Here is a 19,513-nt window from a genome sequence, read left to right as displayed (position 1 = left end):
TATCACAATGTTACAATGTCTTCCATGCTGTAATGTAAAGGGCAAGTGATGCCTCCAATATCGGTAAGGTTGCTATATCTTTTTGGGCAGGGATGCTACAGATTTCTCCTATATCTGTTATGTCTGTTTTCCTCTTAGCCAGGGATGTAGGCCTAATTTCTCACCTTTATCCTGTCGATGTTGGCCTCCATCTTCAGCTGCTCTACCAGCTTCCTGGCCTGGGCGATGCTTGCTGTGTTGTTGGACGCCATGATAGGGCTTCTGAGCAAGGCCTTGTGTAGTCTGTCTGTCTGTCTGTGGTGGGGAGAGAGAAGAAAGTTTTGGTTCCTAATGAATCCAAATACATACAGGCACTAGAGATAAAATCCTATTCAAGGGAGAAGATCTTAGTTGGCACGCTGACAATACAAAAGAGTATACTGAAGGAGAGATTCATCCACACACACACACCGCAGACACACACAGACATATTATTTATGGTGGCAGTTGCTAGGCAGCACATGACAGTGAGGGGGTGGGACAAAAAGATAGTGTGAAGAGAGAGAGACCGAGGGGACATTGCTTTGTCCATTGTTAGGTTTGCAGCCAGTACGAATGTTATTTGGTGTGTGTGCTTCAAGGAACTGCAATTATGTGCTGACCATAGGGATGGCGTGTGTGTCATAGGGTCATAAAACAGGTTTACCCTCCAGTCTGCTTGGTGGTGCATGTGAGAGAATTTAGTAACAGCCATCCCTGCTCACTGTGTTGGTCGTATCATAAATCAATGTACAGTAGTCTGTCTCTGGTGTATGGTGTGTGTGTAGGATACACAAGTTGTCCTCTCAGTCAGCATTGCTAAGCAATAAATTAGTACTACTCCCCTGCTTTAGTAGTTTCAGGTAGCAGTCTGATTCCCTCTGTCAGGCTGTGTCCCAATGGCACGTTTATTACCCACACAGCGCACTACTTTTGACCATGGTAAAGAGTAATGCGCTGTATAGGGAATAGGGAGCTGAATTTATGAAACATGAACAGGCTGAATTATTGCCACCATTGAACATCAATAGGAATGTGATGACAAAGACACAGCTTGATCATCTCTATTTACAATATTCACAGTGATGATCATCCGACTCACCAGTTGACACAGTGCTGATCCCCTGACAGTGACCTTATTACACCAAAGGTTACATCCAGGATACTTTGAAGGTCAAATTCAAAAAGTGCCCCAATTACATGTTGCTGTGTGTGTATGGTGTGTGTGTGTGTGTGTCACTGACTGGCCTTCCCCAGTGCTTAATCCCATCAGGGTCTCCTACCACTCTGCCCCATGACGCAGCAGGGTAGGGCTCACCGTGGGATCAGATGAGTCAGTGTGTTGTTAAAGACTTATCTCAGATCTCTGCGTGGTGTTGGAACATCAATATTGATGTCCCACAGTGGCACACCACAGCGCCACACCTGTCCATCTCACTGTGGCACACCTGTCCATGTGGATGCCTTAGGGACAGCCCTGTAGGGGGGCCAGTTTCCACTGCTGATGCAGCATGGCCGCACCCTGTCCCTGATCTGCCTCAACCACAGGGTCCAGCCCAAACCAGTTACCACAGACTGTAGTGTTTTTGCTGACATTGCTGTAGTATTTACTAGTGTTTTTTTGTGGATAAGACTGTAGAATTTACAAAAGTATGATCAAGTATAATATAACATTCCATAGTAAGTACTACACATGATCGAGGGATACTAAAGTGTGTAGTATTGAATTATACAGTACACTACAGTTTGCTACAGAATTACATTGTAATACTGTAGCATTCTACAGTAAACTGTAGTATTTTTCATGTGGGTTGAAGGATATTGCCGCTGAGCGTAATTCTTCAGACCCTGTCGAGAAGTTGAGTACTAACCGGACAGTTTTTGCTTTTGAGTAGAAATTCCAATTTCTTCTTCTCAGTCTCTGTTGGTAGCCAGTGTCACTGCTAGCTATTGAGACTCGGTTAGCCAATGCTGCAAGGCTACCTTACCTGCAACATAGTAGCATTGCTAGCTCCCTAGTCTCGTTCACCCGTTGTGTTAGCTAGACCAACCCTCTCTGCCTTCACGGCACCATCGGTCACGGGAGCACTCTTTCTGAAGGCTAACTCGGTCACTCGGTTTCCTTCAGCCAGCACTGAGCTAGCCACGGCATACCTTCACCATGACCCTTACAAAAACAAGATTGCCATTTGGAAACTGCAGTAAAAGTGCAGTAACTGCAATCGACTGGTATTTTGCATGTATTATTTTGGACAGATTTTGGATGCAGTAATTGCAGAATAACTGTAGTTAGACTTCACTTTAACTGCATTTATACTGCATTGTACTACAGTTAAACTGTACTCTGATCTTTTTTCGTAAGGGGAAGCAGCTGCTAGCTAGAATACGCTAGGTGGGACTAGCTGGGACTCTTATGACTAAAGAGGCTTCATGCATAGCTTTCATTTTTACCCATAAGAGTAGAGGTAAAATGTCTCTATTCTCAGCACTTATGACCAATTTTCTACTCTGAGGCATTTTGTGGATACAGCTTCAGGTCAGAAGAGGAAGCTGAAACGTGCATCTATCTCGACAGCCCTTCTTGCCTCCGAGCCAACAGCGACAGTTGAGGCTCAGCTCTCAGTAAACGAGCCCAGTTAGGGCAACGTCATGGATAGGCTTGACTAGTGTCTGCGGAAGGCGAGCTAGGGGATGAAGAGGACGACAATGGAATTAATCTCATGGAGTTCCTCGAGATAGTCCACAACTCCTGCGCTGACGACCCCATTCTCCCGCCCTCTCAGGCCACACACCTGATGGCCCGAGAGCAGTGGAGCTGCCCCTCCTCCAGTGGAGTTTGGGCTCCTTCATGTCTGCAAGTGGATTGCTGCCTGACTCAACATCGAGTGGTCGTCTTCTGTAGGGGATCAGGTCTTTAAGTGACCTGAACGATGGGAAGCGACTCCAGTACAATACAGCCTGATAAAGGAACTGCTTCCTGCAGTACCAGCTTGCCTCAGTGAAAATAAGAGCTTGTAGAATAACCCCTCACTCGCAGGATTCTTGCTAAGCGTACCCCGGAGCTGGACATGCACATTATAAAGGAATCCAGGTTAGGCAACACTCCCATGGTGGAGCTGTCACTGGCTCGACACTTCAGCCCCTTTCGTTGTTTTACTAACAACACCAGCGCTTCACTCCCTAGGAAAGCGGAGCACTTTACTGCTTCCGTTTTTCAGAGAACGTACAAGACCCTCAACGTGACCTCTTTACTGTTGGCTTATTTTATGAGTTACTGGAGGAGGTGGGGAAGCAACTGAACTAGGAGACCCTAGACCCAGATGCTTTGGAAGAGATCTGTATGGTTACAGACCTGAAGGCCTACAGCTCTCTGCCCTACCCCCTCTCTTCGGGATTCTTGGCAAAGACTGTAACTGACAGTTAGACTTACAGGTTATGTCGTTGTCTTTTGTTTGAATTGTTTATGTGTCCGCTGTGCGGGGGAAATGATAATACAAGCGGAACTACGTAGCTAATACTGTTGTAACGGGGATCCTTATTGTAGCAACACACTTTTGGAGGGAAGGCAATCCTGCGCTGCGTTAGCTAAGTTTTCATGTCATCGGGTGTAGTTCATAAAAGTTGAAGAGTGTATGTTAGGATGAAGTGTGAATTCATGCAAGGAATAATAAGTGTGAAGTTTGATTTCCTCCCTTCTGTAATAAGCAGCCAATGAGGTATTTGTTCCTTTATTCATGTGTTAATCTGAACCTGTTATAACGCCGGTTAATAATAATAATAATAATAATATAATAATAATAAACTGTTAAACTGTTATGTATGTAAGCACTTCAGAGTTATACCAAGCTGATAAGTCACTCGTAAGATAAGGTTGTAAGAGTGTGCTTAACTGTATTTTTCATTTACTTTATAGTTCTCACGGAAGGTGATAATTCTGACTAAAACTACAGAATAAAACCGCCAGTTAAAATCAAGGAACGGTTGCGCTCGTGGTTACTGAAGGGAGCTACAAAGACGACTTAGCTCTGCTATGGAGAACACTCTCCATTGAGCTAGACATCAGTCAGTATTGTTGTTCCTTACTTTAGTTTCTGGGTCTCAGGGAAAAGACGGGGGGACCGCACCCTCACAGGCGTCAGAACCCTAGACAGCTATCTTTTGGTACTCCCGAGCCCACAAAGCTTGGGCTTTTCCTCGTCATGTTTTTACAGCGATTGGTTCACGCAACTGGGCCGCAGCCTGCTCTACATCCCCATCGCACGTGTGGCTGAGTAAGCGTCTTTGCTCATGACAACCCTCCTCCATGGAACGGGGCCAAGATATACCAGTTATGTAACTGTCCTTCAGATATATTGCCCGACGTCATGCATCATGGCGCTGGTTGCTCTTTCCCAAGAAAGCCTGCTTCCCGTATCTTTCCAGATTGACCTACTGTAGCCTGGTAGAAGCCACGATCCAATAGGGGAGACCCCATCCCATAACATGTCATCGAGCCCTCGATGACAAGTGATTTCCCGGTCAGCAGTTACAACCCTGCCTACGACCAGTCCTGGTAGCTATTGTCATGCAGGGCTTATATCCTAGAGAGAAAAAGCAATTCTCCATCCTCACCCAGATGCTTTAGCTTTCGTGGGCACAGGCAGAAGAAAAAAATGAAAGACAGGCCCGAGACTCTTGGAAAAGAGTGCCAGCTGCTTATGCACACTCTGGTTTTACAGTTGGTGCATTTTTTGTTGTGGAGATGTTGTGTGACTATACAGATTGTTCATCCCCACAATCAGTTGTCCACGTCCTGTGTCCTTTTGGACGGAGAGAAGGTTAAGGTTAAGGTCCCTCCCTTTGCCACGTTCTCAGCCTGCCAAGGTCCCGACAGTGATACAGATTATCCATAACTGTGGTGCAGTCTCTAAGTGGGGCATGTTGCTTACGCCCAGTCTCTAAGCTTTTAGCTCGTCCTGGGGTGTCACTATTGTGCTTACAATCTTTATCACGGCATCTATTAGCCGCTGAAAAGCTTGATAATGTCATATTCCTCCTTTTTTTGCTTTACTACTGCCATAAGCATATGCGTGGACTATGTTCTACCAGCCACTGTTCACACAGTCTGCCCATGGGTTTTTCAGGTTAATGTTCCTAAACCCATCTTTGGCTAGGGATGACTTTTATCCATTGCCACACCTTGGAGCTTATGGCTTTTCGCCTGTCGCCTAATCGTTGTCCAGTACGTGCGGTTCGCATCTACTTGAATTATAAGAAAGCTAGGGCAAGGGTGTCATGCTCTTTGCTCATTGGGCAACCACCCTCAGAAGAGGGCCTTTTCGACTGTATCCTGCCTGATCCGTAGGACCATTATATTGATTAATAATGGCAAGGGAAGGGCTGTCTCCTACAGAGGAGTTGACCTCTTGGACAATGTGTTTGGGACATGTCTCATTATACTGACATTTATTAGGGTTTCCCTCACTTTGTTATGTGTTTTTTCCCGGTGGGCTTTCTGCAGCTTTTTGGTGTGAACTCCCTCTGAGTGTTACTGATGTTGGGACTTCCCTGGCTTCAGAGAGCATGTTTCTTGTGATATGGGAGTTGGCCATATGTTGGCCACATGTGATACATCAAAATGATTATTTGAAAGAGAACTCAAGGTTACGTAACCCTGGGTTGCGTAACCCTGGCTCTCTGATTTGTAGTCAATTTTGACAGTAGAGTAAATGTTTCTGACTAATACCAAGGCCACATAGGCTGTTTGAAAAGTCGATTTTTAGGGGCAGTTGCTCTTTAATGTACATTGTCCTCAATCTGAGGAGACAAATTGCAGAGAAGGGATTCACTTTTGACAGGTTAAGATAATTCAGATATCCCTCAATTATTTTAGCTGCATATACAGTTGAAGTCAGAAGTTTAAATACACCTTAGCCAAATACATTTAAGCTCAGTTTTTCACAATTCTTGGCATTTAATCCTAGTAAAAGTTCCCTATTTTAGGTCAGTTAGGATTACCACATATTGTAAGAATGTGAATGTCAGAATAATGTCAGAATCACATTCCCAGTGGGTCAGAAGCTTACATACACTCAATTGGTATTTGGTAGCGTTGCCTTTAAATGGTTTAACTTGGGTCAAATGTTTCAGATAGCCTTCTGCAAGCTTCCCACATTAAGTTGGGTGAATTTTGGCCCATTCCTCCTGACAGAGCTGGTGTAACTGAGTCAGGATTGTAGGCCTCCTTGCTTGCACATGCTTTTTCAGTTCTGCCCACAAATGTTCTATAGGATTGAGGTCAGGGCTTTGTGATGGCCACTCTATTACTTTGACTTTATTGTCCTTAAGCCAATTTGCCACAACTTTGGAAGTATGCTTGGGGTCATTGTCCATTTGGAAGACCCATTTGTGACCAAGCTTTAACTTCCTGACTGATGTCTTGAGATGTTGCTTCAATATATCCACATAATTTTCCATCCTCATGATGCCATCTATTTTTGGAAATGCACCCGTCCCTCCTGCAGCAAAGCACCCCCATAACATGATGCTGCCACCCCCGTGCTTCACGGTTGGGATGGTGTTCTTTGGCTTGCAATCCTCCCCCTTTTTCCTCCAAATGTAACAATGGTCATTATGGCCAAATAGTTCTATTTTTGTTTCATCAGACCAGAGGACATTTCTCCAAAAAGTACGATCTTTGTCCCCATGTGCAGTTGCAAACCATAGTCTGGCTTTTTTATGGCAGTTTTGGAGCAGTGGCTTCTTCCTTGCTGAGCGGCCTTTTAGGTTACGTCGATATAGGACTTGTTTTACTGTGGATATACTGTAGATAATTTTGTACCTCCAGCATCTTCACAGGGTCCTTTGTTGTTCTCCTGGGATTGATTTGCACTTTTCACACCAAAGTGCGTTCATCTCTAGGAGACAGAACGTGTCTCCTTCCTTGAGCGGTATGACGGCTGCGTGGTGTTTATTCACAATTACTGCCACATCAAGGGAAGTACTGGATGTACTGGATGTGAGGTAGTCTATAGTTTTAGCAGGGGCTGTAACATTATTTTTTATTGTATTTGTAACAGAGTGTCATGCAGGTGAAAGAGGACCCAAAAGCGACTTGGCGAAAACAGAGTCTTTAATCCAGTAAAGTAAATACAATCAAAAAACACAACTTTCACTCGAAATGACGAGGACAAACTGGAGACTCGATCTTGAACAGCAGGTGAACAGCAGGTTGCCTCGGGAAGGCACTTGAACCAAACAGACTCAGACACCTGCTCACCACGCAGCATCTGAGGAAAACACGACACGACAGGGCGATACACAAACACAGCACGGTGAATTCTAGACAAGGAACCGACAGGGCAGAAACGAATAACAAGGAGAGAAATAGGGAATCTAATCAGGGAAAAGGATCGGGAACAGGTGTGGGAAGACTAAATGATGATTAGGGGAATAGGAACAGCTGGGAGCAGGAACGGAACGATAGAGAGAAGAGAGAGCGGGAGAGTGAGAGAGGGAGGGGAGAGAGAGGGATAGAAAGAGGGAAAGAACCTAATAAGACCAGCAGAGGGAAACGAATAGAAGGAGAAGAACAGGGACAAGGCATGATAATCAATGACAAAACATGACAGTACCCCCACTCACCGAGCGCCTCCTGGCGCACTCGAGGAGGAATCCTGGCGGCAACGGAGGAAATCATCAATGAGTGAACGGTCCAGCACGTCCCGAGACGGAACCCAACTCCTCTCCTCAGGACCGTAACCCTCCCAATCCACTAAGTATTGGTGACCCCGTCCCCGAGAACGCATGTCCATGATCTTATGTACCTTGTAAATAGGTGCGCTCTCGACAAGGACGGGAGGGGGAGGGAAGACGAACGGGAGTGCGAAGAAAGGGCTTGACACAGGAGACATGGAAGACAGGATGGACGCGACGAAGATGTCGCGGAAGAAGCAGTCGCACAGCGACAGGATTGACGACCTGGGAGACACGGAACGGACCAATGAACCGCGGAGTCAACTTACGAGAAGCTGTCGTAAGAGGAAGGTTGCGAGTGGAAAGCCACACTCTCTGGCCGCAACAATACCTTGGACTCTTAATCCTGCGTTTATTGGCGGCTCTCACAGTCTGTGCCCTGTAACGGCAAAGTGCAGACCTCACCCTCCTCCAGGTGCGCTCACAACGTTGGACAAACGCTTGAGCGGAGGGAACGCTGGACTCGGCAAGCTGGGATGAGAACAGAGGAGGCTGGTAACCCAGACTACTCTGAAACGGAGATAACCCGGTAGCAGACGAAGGAAGCGAATTGTGAGCGTATTCTGCCCAGGGGAGCTGTTCTGCCCAAGACGCAGGGTTTCTGAAAGAAAGGCTGCGTAGTATGCGACCAATCGTCTGATTGGCCCCTCTGCTTGACCGTTAGACTGGGGATGAAACCCGGAAGAGAGACTGACGGACGCACCAATCAAACGACAGAACTCCCTCCAAAACTGTGACGTGAATTGCGGGCCTCTGTCTGAAACGGCGTCTAACGGGAGGCCATGAATTCTGAATACATTCTCGATAATGATTTGTGCCGTCTCCTTAGCGGAAGGAAGTTTAGCGAGGGGAATGAAATGTGCCGCCTTAGAGAACCTATCGACAACCGTAAGAATCACAGTCTTCCCTGCAGACAAAGGCAGACCGGTAATGAAGTCTAGGGCGATGTGAGACCATGGTCGAGAAGGAATGGGAGCGGTCTGAGACGACCGGCAGGAGGAGAGTTACCCGACTTAGTCTGCGCGCAGTCCGAACAAGCAGCCACGAAACGGCGCGTGTCACGCTCCTGAGTCGGCCACCAAAAGCGCTGGCGAATAGACGCAAGAGTGCCTCGAACACCGGGATGACCAGCTAACTTGGCAGAGTGAGCCCACTGAAGAACAGCCAGACGAGTGGAAACAGGAACGAAAAGGAGGTTACTAGGACAAGCGCGCGGCGACGCAGTGTGCGTGAGTGCTTGCTTAACCTGTCTTTCAATTCCCCAGACTGTTAACCCGACAACACGCCCATAAGGAAGAATCCCCTCGGGATCAGTAGAAGCCACAGAAGAACTAAACAGACGGGATAAGGCATCAGGCTTGGTGTTCTTGCTACCCGGACGGTAAGAAATCACAAACTCGAAACGAGCGAAAAACAACGCCCAACGAGCTTGACGGGCATTAAGTCGTTTGGCAGAACGGATGTACTCAAGGTTCTTATGGTCTGTCCAAACGACAAAAGGAACGGTCGCCCCCTCCAACCACTGTCGCCATTCGCCTAGGGCTAAGCGGATGGCGAGCAGTTCACGGTTACCCACATCATAGTTGCGCTCAGATGGCGACAGGCGATGAGAAAAATAAGCGCAAGGATGAACCTTATCGTCAGACTGGAAGCGCTGGGATATAGAATGGCTCCCACGCCTACCTCTGAAGCGTCAACCTCGACAATGAATTGTCTAGTGACGTCAGGAGTAACGAGGATAGGAGCGGACGTAAAACGTTCTTTTAGAAGATCAAAAGCTCCCTGGGCGGAACCGGACCACTTAAAACACGTCTTGACAGAAGTAAGAGCTGTGAGAGGGGCAGCAACTTGACCGAAATTACGAATGAAACGCCGATAGAAATTAGCGAAACCTAAAAAGCGCTGCAACTCGACACGTGACCTTGGAACGGGCCAATCACTGACAGCTTGGACCTTAGCGGAATCCATCTGAATGCCTTCAGCGGAAATAACGGAACCGAGAAAAGTAACGGAGGAGACATGAAAAGAGCACTTCTCAGCCTTTACGTAGAGACAATTCTCTAAAAGGCGCTGTAGAACACGTCGAACGTGCTGAACATGAATCTCGAGTGACGGAGAAAAAATCAGGATATCGTCAAGATAGACAAAAACAAAGATGTTCAGCATGTCTCTCAGAACATCATTAACTAATGCCTGAAAAACAGCTGGCGCATTGGCGAGACCAAACGGCAGAACCCGGTACTCAAAATGCCCTAACGGAGTGTTAAACGCCGTTTTCCACTCGTCCCCTCTCTGATGCGCACGAGATGGTAAGCGTTACGAAGGTCCAACTTAGTAAAGCACCTGGCTCCCTGCAGAATCTCGAAGGCTGATGACATAAGGGGAAGCGGATAACGATTCTTAACCGTTATGTCATTCAGCCCTCGATAATCCACGCAGGGGCGCAGAGTACCGTCCTTCTTCTTAACAAAAAAGAACCCCGCCCCGGCCGGAGAGGAAGAAGGCACTATGGTACCGGCGTCAAGAGACACAGACAAATAATCCTCGAGAGCCTTACGTTCGGGAGCCGACAGAGAGTATAGTCTACCCCGAGGAGGAGTGGTCCCCGGAAGGAGATCAATACTACAATCATACGACCGGTGAGGAGGAAGGGAGTTGGCTCGGGACCGACTGAAGACCGTGCGCAGATCATGATATTCCTCCGGCACTCCTGTCAAATCGCCAGGTTCCTCCTGAGAAGTAGGGACAGAAGAAACGGGAGGGATGGCAGACATTAAACACTTCACATGACAAGAAACGTTCCAGGATAGGATAGAATTACTAGACCAATTAATAGAAGGATTATGACATACTAGCCAGGGATGACCCAAAACAACAGGTGTAAACGGTGAACGAAAAATCAAAAAGAAATAGTCTCACTGTGGTTACCAGATACTGTGAGGGTTAAAGGTAGTGTCTCAAATCTGATACTGGGAAGATGACTACCATCTAAGGCGAACATGGGCGTAGGCTTCTCTAACTCTCTGAAAGGAATGTCATGTTTCCGAACCCATGCTTCGTCCATGAAACAACCCTCAGCCCCAGAGTCTATCAAGGCACTACATGTAGCACCCGAACCGGTCCAGCGTAGATGGACCGACAAAGTAGTACAGGACTTTGATGGAGAGACTTGAGTAGTTGCGCTCACCTGTAGCCCTCCGCTTACAGATGAGCTCTGGCTTTACTGGACATGAATTAACAAAATGTCCAGCAACTCCGCAATAGAGGCACAGGCGGTTGGTGATCCTCCGTTCCCTCTCCTTAGTCGAGATGCGAATCCCTCCCAGCTGCATGGGCTCAGTCTCTGAGCCAGAGGAGGGAGATGGTTGCGATGCGGAGCAGGGAAACACCGTTGATGCGAGCTCTCTTCCACGAGCCCGGTGACGAAGATCTACCCGTCGTTCTATGCGGATGGCGAGAGCAATCAAAGAGTCCACATCTGAAGGAACCTCCCGGGAGAGAATCTCATCCTTAACCACTGCGTGGAGTCCCTCCAGAAAACGAGCGAGCAGCGCCGGCTCGTTCCACTCACTAGAGGCAGCAAGAGTGCGAAACTCAATAGAATAATCCGTTATGGACCGTTCACCTTGGCATAGGGAAGCCAGGGCCCTAGAAGCCTCCCTACCAAAAACTGAACGGTCAAAAACCCGAATCATCTCCTCTTTAAAGTTCTGGTACTTGTTAGAGCAATCAGCCCTTGCCTCCCAGATAGCTGTGCCCCATTCTCGAGCCCGGCCAGTAAGGAGTGAAATGACGTAAGCAACCCGAGCTCTCTCTCTAGAGTATGTGTTGGGTTGGAGAGAGAACACAATCTCACACTGCGTGAGAAAGGAGCGGCACTCAGTGGGCTGCCCGGAGTAGCAAGGTGGGTTATTAACCCTAGGTTCTGGAGGCTCGGCAGGCCAGGAAGTAACAGGTGGCACGAGACGAAGACTCTGGAACTGTCCAGAGAGGTCGGAAACCTGAGCGGCCAGGTTCTCCACGGCATGGCGAGCAGCAGACAATTCCTGCTCGTGTCTGCCGAGCATGGCTCCTTGGATCTCGACGGCAGTGTAACGAGCGTCTGAAGTCGCTGGGTCCATTCCTTGGTCGGTTCCTTCTGTCATGCAGGTGAAAGAGGACCCAAAAGCGACTTGGCGAAAACAGTCTTTAATCCAGTAAAGTAAATACAATCAAAAAACACAACTTTCACTCGAAATGACGAGGACAAACTGGAGACTCGATCTTGAACAGCAGGTGAACAGCAGGTTGCCTCGGGAAGGCACTTGAACCAAACAGACTCAGACACCTGCTCACCACGCAGCATCTGAGGAAAACACGACACGACAGGGCGATACACAAACACAGCACGGTGAATTCTAGACAAGGAACCGACAGGGCAGAAACGAATAACAAGGAGAGAAATAGGGACTCTAATCAGGGAAAAGGATCGGGAACAGGTGTGGGAAGACTAAATGATGATTAGGGGAATAGGAACAGCTGGGAGCAGGAACGGAACGATAGAGAGAAGAGAGAGCGGGAGAGTGAGAGAGGGAGGGGGAGAGAGAGGGATAGAAAGAGGGAAAGAACCTAATAAGACCAGCAGAGGGAAACGAATAGAAGGAGAAGAACAGGGACAAGGCATGATAATCAATGACAAAACATGACACAGAGTCCATGTGCCCCAAATGGAACCACATAAGGTTCTGGTCAAAAATAGTGCACTATAAAGGGAATAAGGTGCCTATGTCTGTGACAGGGACAAGGACCGGACTTCAGTATGTCTGCTGATTAAGCTGCAGCCACAGCATGCTGAGGTGGTGCTGTGTGGCTCAGCTGGTCAGCTACCTCCCTATCATGCTTTATTCAGTCTGGTTCTACCACCGAACACAGTGTACCTGAGGTAACATACACAAATATATGTAATTTAGCAGATGCTTTTATCCCAGGTGAGTTACAGTTATGCATGCTGCATGCATTTAATGTATGGGTGGTCCCAGGTGACCATTTTCTAAGCCCCACCCCCTTGGTTACTGTTGCAATCTTGGACATTTTCTAGGGAAGCCCAATTCTCCATTCAACCACTGCCGAAATTCCCTCACAATGATCTAACACAATGAAATTAAACACAGACTACCCTTGCTAATCATGAAACTCATGGGTATGTTGCAAGAGCATAGGCACAGGCCCACTGAGGAGCCAGGCCCACCCAATCAGATTGTGCAAAAACACATTTTTTATTTTACTATGAAATGTTTTCTATGCTCTTTTACTTGTCAGTGTTCCAAACGGGGCATTATTTATATTTTTACCTAAACATGGAAATATCATCGGATAGATTTAATAGCAAGCAGTGCACTGGGTTAGTGAGATGTGATGAAATATCACAGAACAGATGAACTGGAATGACATTCATTCTCACGGGATGGGTTGCCAAAAATAACTAACTGAAAGCCACAACCCCAATAATCCATGAATGTGACTGTATTGAGGCTTCTATGACTGTATTGTGCTTCTGTGGCTAAATGCACCACGGCACTGCCTATTGCATTTGTTCATTTAGTTTACAAGACAGCTCATAATCCAATGCCGTATCACAGTCAACAAACCTATATTTGAGCTTTAATTTGCTTTAAAAATGCTACATTTTCTCTCAGCCTCATGGCAAAATGTGTACTGTAGAATAGCAAGAGATTAGCTATAAAAATTTCCATTTAACTCTCTGCCCCATGACATAATGTGTAGAATTGCAGGAAAATAGCTTTAAAACAGCAACATTTTCTCTTAACCTCATGGCAAAATGTGTAGAATAGCATGAGATAAGCTATATTACTGCAAATGTTTCTATTTGCCCCATGGCAAAATGTGTAAAATTGCAGGAAGTTAGATGTCCTCACTGGCTTTCATGTGTTTGAAACAGAGCTTGTCCGAGGTGTCGGACTCGACAACAGTTGCTATCCATTGGAGCGCTGTGATTGATCTCTCAAAATTATGGGTGGGGCTGAGCGAAGGGTCAAAGGCAAAGGTGTATAAAGATGTCAGAATTTACCCTTCACTAAGCCCTGCCCACAAATTTTGGGCAACCAATCGCAGCGCTCCAATGCATATCAACTACTGTTGAGTCCGGCACCTCTGACAAGCTAACTTTTAAACCGCATGAAGCCAAAAAATAAATGTTTATTAAATGGCTTAAAAATTGAACACCAGAAGTACTTACTACTGTGCTGATGGGTTACGACAGTTGATCTAAGATCATGAGGCTATATTCTTAAGCTATAAGTTACATAACATAAGTTATATTCTTCAAGAATCAATGGGTCCATATCATTAATTTCTAAGTACAAAATAGATGTACTATAGAGCAACTACTGATTGCCTCCTTTAAACTGCTCCTATTTTATGATTTTAAGACTGTAACCACCCAATCTCACTATTTATCTTATGTGTATATTATTTGGATGGCTGTCACACATTTGAATGAATGTTGTTTTTATTGTTGTAACCCAGACTGCACTACACATTTCCCAATCAGGACAATGAAGATATCGATTGATTGAATACTGAATATATTCATTTAATATCCAGGTGGTAAGGGGAGGGAAAACATAATATCTGCCATGCTGATCCTCAACACGGGTGTCCATCAGGGGTGAGCTGTCATGCCGGTGAAAGAGGACCCAAAAGCGACTTAACAGAAACAGAGTTTATTTAAGTCCAAAACGGAATAACAGAAATCCTCTAGACTTGTAGAGGGGAAACAACTGGAGAAGCGGCCACAGACTGCAGGTCGCTTCGGGTAGGCGCAGGCCGTAGTCGACAGAGACACCTGCTCACACGCAGCATCTGATGAAGGCAAAAAACACGACAGGACAGGGCGATACACAATCACGGCAAAAACACGACAGGACAGGGCGAAACGCAATCACAGCATGGTGAATACAATACAAGGAACCGACGGGACAGGAACGGATCACAAAGGAATAAATAGGGACTCTAATCAGGGGAAAGGATCGGGAACAGGTGTGGGAAGACTAAATGATGATTAGGGGAATAGGAACAGCTGGGAGCAGGAACGGAACGATAGAGAGAAGAGAGAGCGAGAGAGTGAGAGAGGGAGGGGAGAGAGAGGGATAGAAGGAGGGAAAGAACCAAATAAGACCAGCAGAGGGAAACGAATAGCATGGGGAGCACAGGGACAAGACATGATAATAAATGACAAACATGACAGTACCCCCCCACTCACCGAGCGCCTCCTGGCGCACTCGAGGAGGAATCCTGGCGGCAACGGAGGAAATCATCGATGAGTGAACGGTCCAGCACGTCCCGAGACGGAACCCAACTCCTCTCCTCAGGACCGTAACCCTCCCAATCCACTAGGTATTGGTGACCCCGTCCCCGAGAACGCATGTCCATGATCTTATGTACCTTGTAAATAGGTGCGCTCTCGACAAGGACGGGAGGGGGGAGGGAAGACGAACGGGGGTGCGAAGAAAGGGCTTAACACAGGAGACATGGAAGACAGGATGGACGCGACGAAGATGTCGCGGAAGAAGCAGTCGCACAGCGACAGGATTGACGACCTGGGAGACACGGAACGGACCAATGAACCGCGGAGTCAACTTACGAGAAGCTGTCGTAAGAGGAAGGTTGCGAGTGGAAAGCCACACTCTCTGGCCGCAACAATACCTTGGACTCTTAATCCTGCGTTTATTGGCGGCTCTCACCGTCTGTGCCCTGTAACGGCAAAGTGCAGACCTCACCCTCCTCCAGGTGCGCTCACAACGTTGGACAAACGCTTGAGCGGAGGGAACGCTGGACTCGGCAAGCTGGGATGAGAACAGAGGAGGCTGGTAACCCAGACTACTCTGAAACGGAGATAACCCGGTAGCAGACGAAGGAAGCGAATTGTGAGCGTATTCTGCCCAGGGGAGCTGTTCTGCCCAAGACGCAGGGTTTCTGAAAGAAAGGCTGCGTAGTATGCGACCAATCGTCTGATTGGCCCTCTCTGCTTGACCGTTAGACTGGGGATGAAACCCGGAAGAGAGACTGACGGACGCACCAATCAAACGACAGAACTCCCTCCAAAACTGTGACGTGAATTGCGGGCCTCTGTCTGAAACGGCGTCTAACGGGAGGCCATGAATTCTGAATACATTCTCAATAATGATTTGTGCCGTCTCCTTAGCGGAAGGAAGTTTAGCGAGGGGAATGAAATGTGCCGCCTTAGAGAACCTATCGACAACCGTCAGAATCACAGTCTTCCCCGCAGACAAAGGCAGACCGGTAATGAAGTCTAAGGCAATGTGAGACCATGGTCGAGAAGGAATGGGGAGCGGTCTGAGACGACCGGCAGGAGGAGAGTTACCCGACTTAGTCTGCGCGCAGTCCGAACAAGCAGCCACGAAACGGCGCGTGTCACGCTCCTGAGTCGGCCACCAAAAGCGCTGGCGAATAGACGCAAGAGTGCCTCGAACACCGGGATGACCAGCTAACTTGGCAGAGTGAGCCCACTGAAGAACAGCCAGACGAGTGGAAACAGGAACGAAAAGGAGGTTACTAGGACAAGCGCGCGGCGACGCAGTGTGCGTGAGTGCTTGCTTAACCTGTCTTTCAATTCCCCAGACTGTTAACCCGACAACACGCCCATAAGGAAGAATCCCCTCGGGATCAGTAGAAGCCACAGAAGAACTAAACAGACGGGATAAGGCATCAGGCTTGGTGTTCTTGCTACCCGGACGGTAAGAAATCACAAACTCGAAACGAGCGAAAAACAACGCCCAACGAGCTTGACGGGCATTAAGTCGTTTGGCAGAACGGATGTACTCAAGGTTCTTATGGTCTGTCCAAACGACAAAAGGAACGGTCGCCCCCTCCAACCACTGTCGCCATTCGCCTAGGGCTAAGCGGATGGCGAGCAGTTCACGGTTACCCACATCATAGTTGCGCTCAGATGGCGACAGGCGATGAGAAAAATAAGCGCAAGGATGAACCTTATCGTCAGACTGGAAGCGCTGGGATAGGATGGCTCCCACGCCTACCTCTGAAGCGTCAACCTCGACAATGAATTGTCTAGTGACGTCAGGAGTAACGAGGATAGGAGCGGACGTAAAACGTTCTTTTAGAAGATCAAAAGCTCCCTGGGCGGAACCGGACCACTTAAAACACGTCTTGACAGAAGTAAGAGCTGTGAGAGGGGCAGCAACTTGACCGAAATTACGAATGAAACGCCGATAGAAATTAGCGAAACCTAAAAAGCGCTGCAACTCGACACGTGACCTTGGAACGGGCCAATCACTGACAGCTTGGACCTTAGCGGAATCCATCTGAATGCCTTCAGCGGAAATAACGGAACCGAGAAAAGTAACGGAGGAGACATGAAAAGAGCACTTCTCAGCCTTTACGTAGAGACAATTCTCTAAAAGGCGCTGTAGAACACGTCGAACGTGCTGAACATGAATCTCGAGTGACGGAGAAAAAATCAGGATATCGTCAAGATAGACAAAAACAAAAATGTTCAGCATGTCTCTCAGAACATCATTAACTAATGCCTGAAAAACAGCTGGCGCATTGGCGAGACCGAACGGCAGAACCCGGTACTCAAAATGCCCTAACGGAGTGTTAAACGCCGTTTTCCACTCGTCCCCCTCTCTGATGCGCACGAGATGGTAAGCGTTACGAAGGTCCAACTTAGTAAAGCACCTGGCTCCCTGCAGAATCTCGAAGGCTGATGACATAAGGGGAAGCGGATAACGATTCTTAACCGTTATGTCATTCAGCCCTCGATAATCCACGCAGGGCGCAGAGTACCGTCCTTCTTTTTAACAAAAAGAACCCCGCCCCGGCCGGAGAAGAAGAAGGCACTATGGTACCGGCGTCAAGAGACACAGACAAATAATCCTCGAGAGCCTTACGTTCGGGAGCCGACAGAGAGTATAGTCTACCTCGAGGAGGAGTGGTCCCCGGAAGGAGATCAATACTACAATCATACGACCGGTGAGGAGGAAGGGAGTTGGCTCGGGACCGACTGAAGACCGTGCGCAGATCATGATATTCCTCCGGCACTCCTGTCAAATCGCCAGGTTCCTCCTGAGAAGTAGGGACAGAAGAAACGGGAGGGATGGCAGACATTAAACACTTCACATGACAAGAAACGTTCCAGGATAGGATAGAATTACTAGACCAATTAATAGAAGGATTATGACATACAAGCCAGGGATGACCCAAAACAACAGGTGTAAACGGTGAACGGAAAATCAAAAAGAAATAGTCTCACTGTGGTTACCAGATACTGTGAGAGTTAAAGGTAGTGTCTCAAATTTGATACTGGGAAGATGACTACCATCTAAGGCAAACATGGGCGTAGGCCTGTCTAACGGTCTGAAAGGAATGTTATGTTTCCGAGCCCATGCTTCGTCCATGAAACAACCCTCAGCCCCAGAGTCAATCAAAGCACTGCATGTAGCACCCGAACCGGTCCAGCGTAGATGGACCGACATAGTAGTACAAGATCTAGATGAAGGGACCTGAGTAGTAGCGCTCACCAGTAGCCCTCCGCTTACTGATGGGCTCTGGCCTCTTACTGGACATGAATTAACAAAATGTCCAGCAACTCCGCAATAGAGGCACAGGCGGTTGATGATCCTCCATTCCCTCTCCTTATTCGAGATGCGAATCCCTCCCAGCTGCATGGGCTCAGTCTCAAAGCCAGAGGAGGGAGATGGTTGCGATGCGGAGCAGGGAAACACCGTTGATGCGAGCTCTCTTCCACGAGCCCGGTGACGAAGATCTACCCGTCGTTCTATGCGGATGGCGAGAGCAATCAAAGAATCCACATCTGATGGAACCTCCCGGGAGAGAATCTCATCCTTAACCACTGCGTGGAGTCCCTCCAGAAAACGAGCGAGCAGCGCCGGCTCGTTCCACTCACTAGAGGCAGCAAGAGTGCGAAACTCAATAGAATAATCCGTTATGGACCGTTCACCTTGGCATAAGGAAGCCAGGGCCCTAGAAGCCTCCCTACCAAAAACTGAACGGTCAAAAACCCGAATCATCTCCTCTTTAAAGTTCTGGAATTTGTTAGAGCAATCAGCCCTTGCCTCCCAGATAGCTGTGCCCCATTCTCGAGCCCGGCCAGTAAGGAGTGAAATGACGTAAGCAACCCGAGCTCTCTCTCTAGAGTATGTGTTGGGTTGGAGAGAGAACACAATCTCACACTGCGTGAGAAAGGAGCGACACTCAGTGGGCTGCCCGGAGTAGCAAGGTGGGTTATTAACCCTAGGTTCTGGAGGCTCGGCGGGCCAGGAAGTAACAGGTGGCACGAGACGTAGACTCTGGAACTGTCCAGAGAGGTCGGAAACCTGAGCGGCCAGGTTCTCCACGGCATGGCGAGCAGCAGACAATTCCTGCTCGTGTCTGCCGAGCATGGCTCCTTGGATCCTGACGGCAGTGTAACGAGCGTCTGTAGTCGCTGGGTCCATTCCTTGGTCGGTTCCTTCTGTCATGCCGGTGAAAGAGGACCCAAAAGCGACTTAACAGAAACAGAGTTTATTTAAGTCCAAAACGGAATAACAGAAATCCTCTAGACTTGTAGAGGGGAAACAACTGGAGAAGCGGCCACAGACTGCAGGTCGCTTCGGGTAGGCGCAGGCCGTAGTCGACAGAGACACCTGCTCACACGCAGCATCTGATGAAGGCAAAAACACGACAGGACAGGGCGATACACAATCACGGCAAAAACACGACA

The 19,513-nt window shown here is 47.9% G+C and overlaps 1 protein-coding gene across 1 annotated transcript in view; it reads right to left on the bottom strand.

The window, feature by feature from the left end:
- LOC124002252 (guanine nucleotide-binding protein G(I)/G(S)/G(O) subunit gamma-2) overlaps positions 1–19,513 on the bottom strand; it is a 41,239-nt gene that overhangs the window by 1,083 nt on the left and 20,643 nt on the right. The window contains exon 3 of the mRNA XM_046309623.1: positions 165–294. Coding sequence (XP_046165579.1) covers positions 165–251 — 87 coding nt within the window. The 5' untranslated portion in view covers positions 252–294. The remainder of the gene's footprint in view (positions 1–164; positions 295–19,513) is intronic.

Source organism: Oncorhynchus gorbuscha, linkage group LG17, assembly GCF_021184085.1.
Source record: "Oncorhynchus gorbuscha isolate QuinsamMale2020 ecotype Even-year linkage group LG17, OgorEven_v1.0, whole genome shotgun sequence".
NCBI lineage: Eukaryota > Metazoa > Chordata > Actinopteri > Salmoniformes > Salmonidae > Oncorhynchus > Oncorhynchus gorbuscha.
The sequence above is the reverse complement of the archived record's forward strand: the minus strand, read 5'-3'. Positions and strand labels throughout refer to the sequence as shown.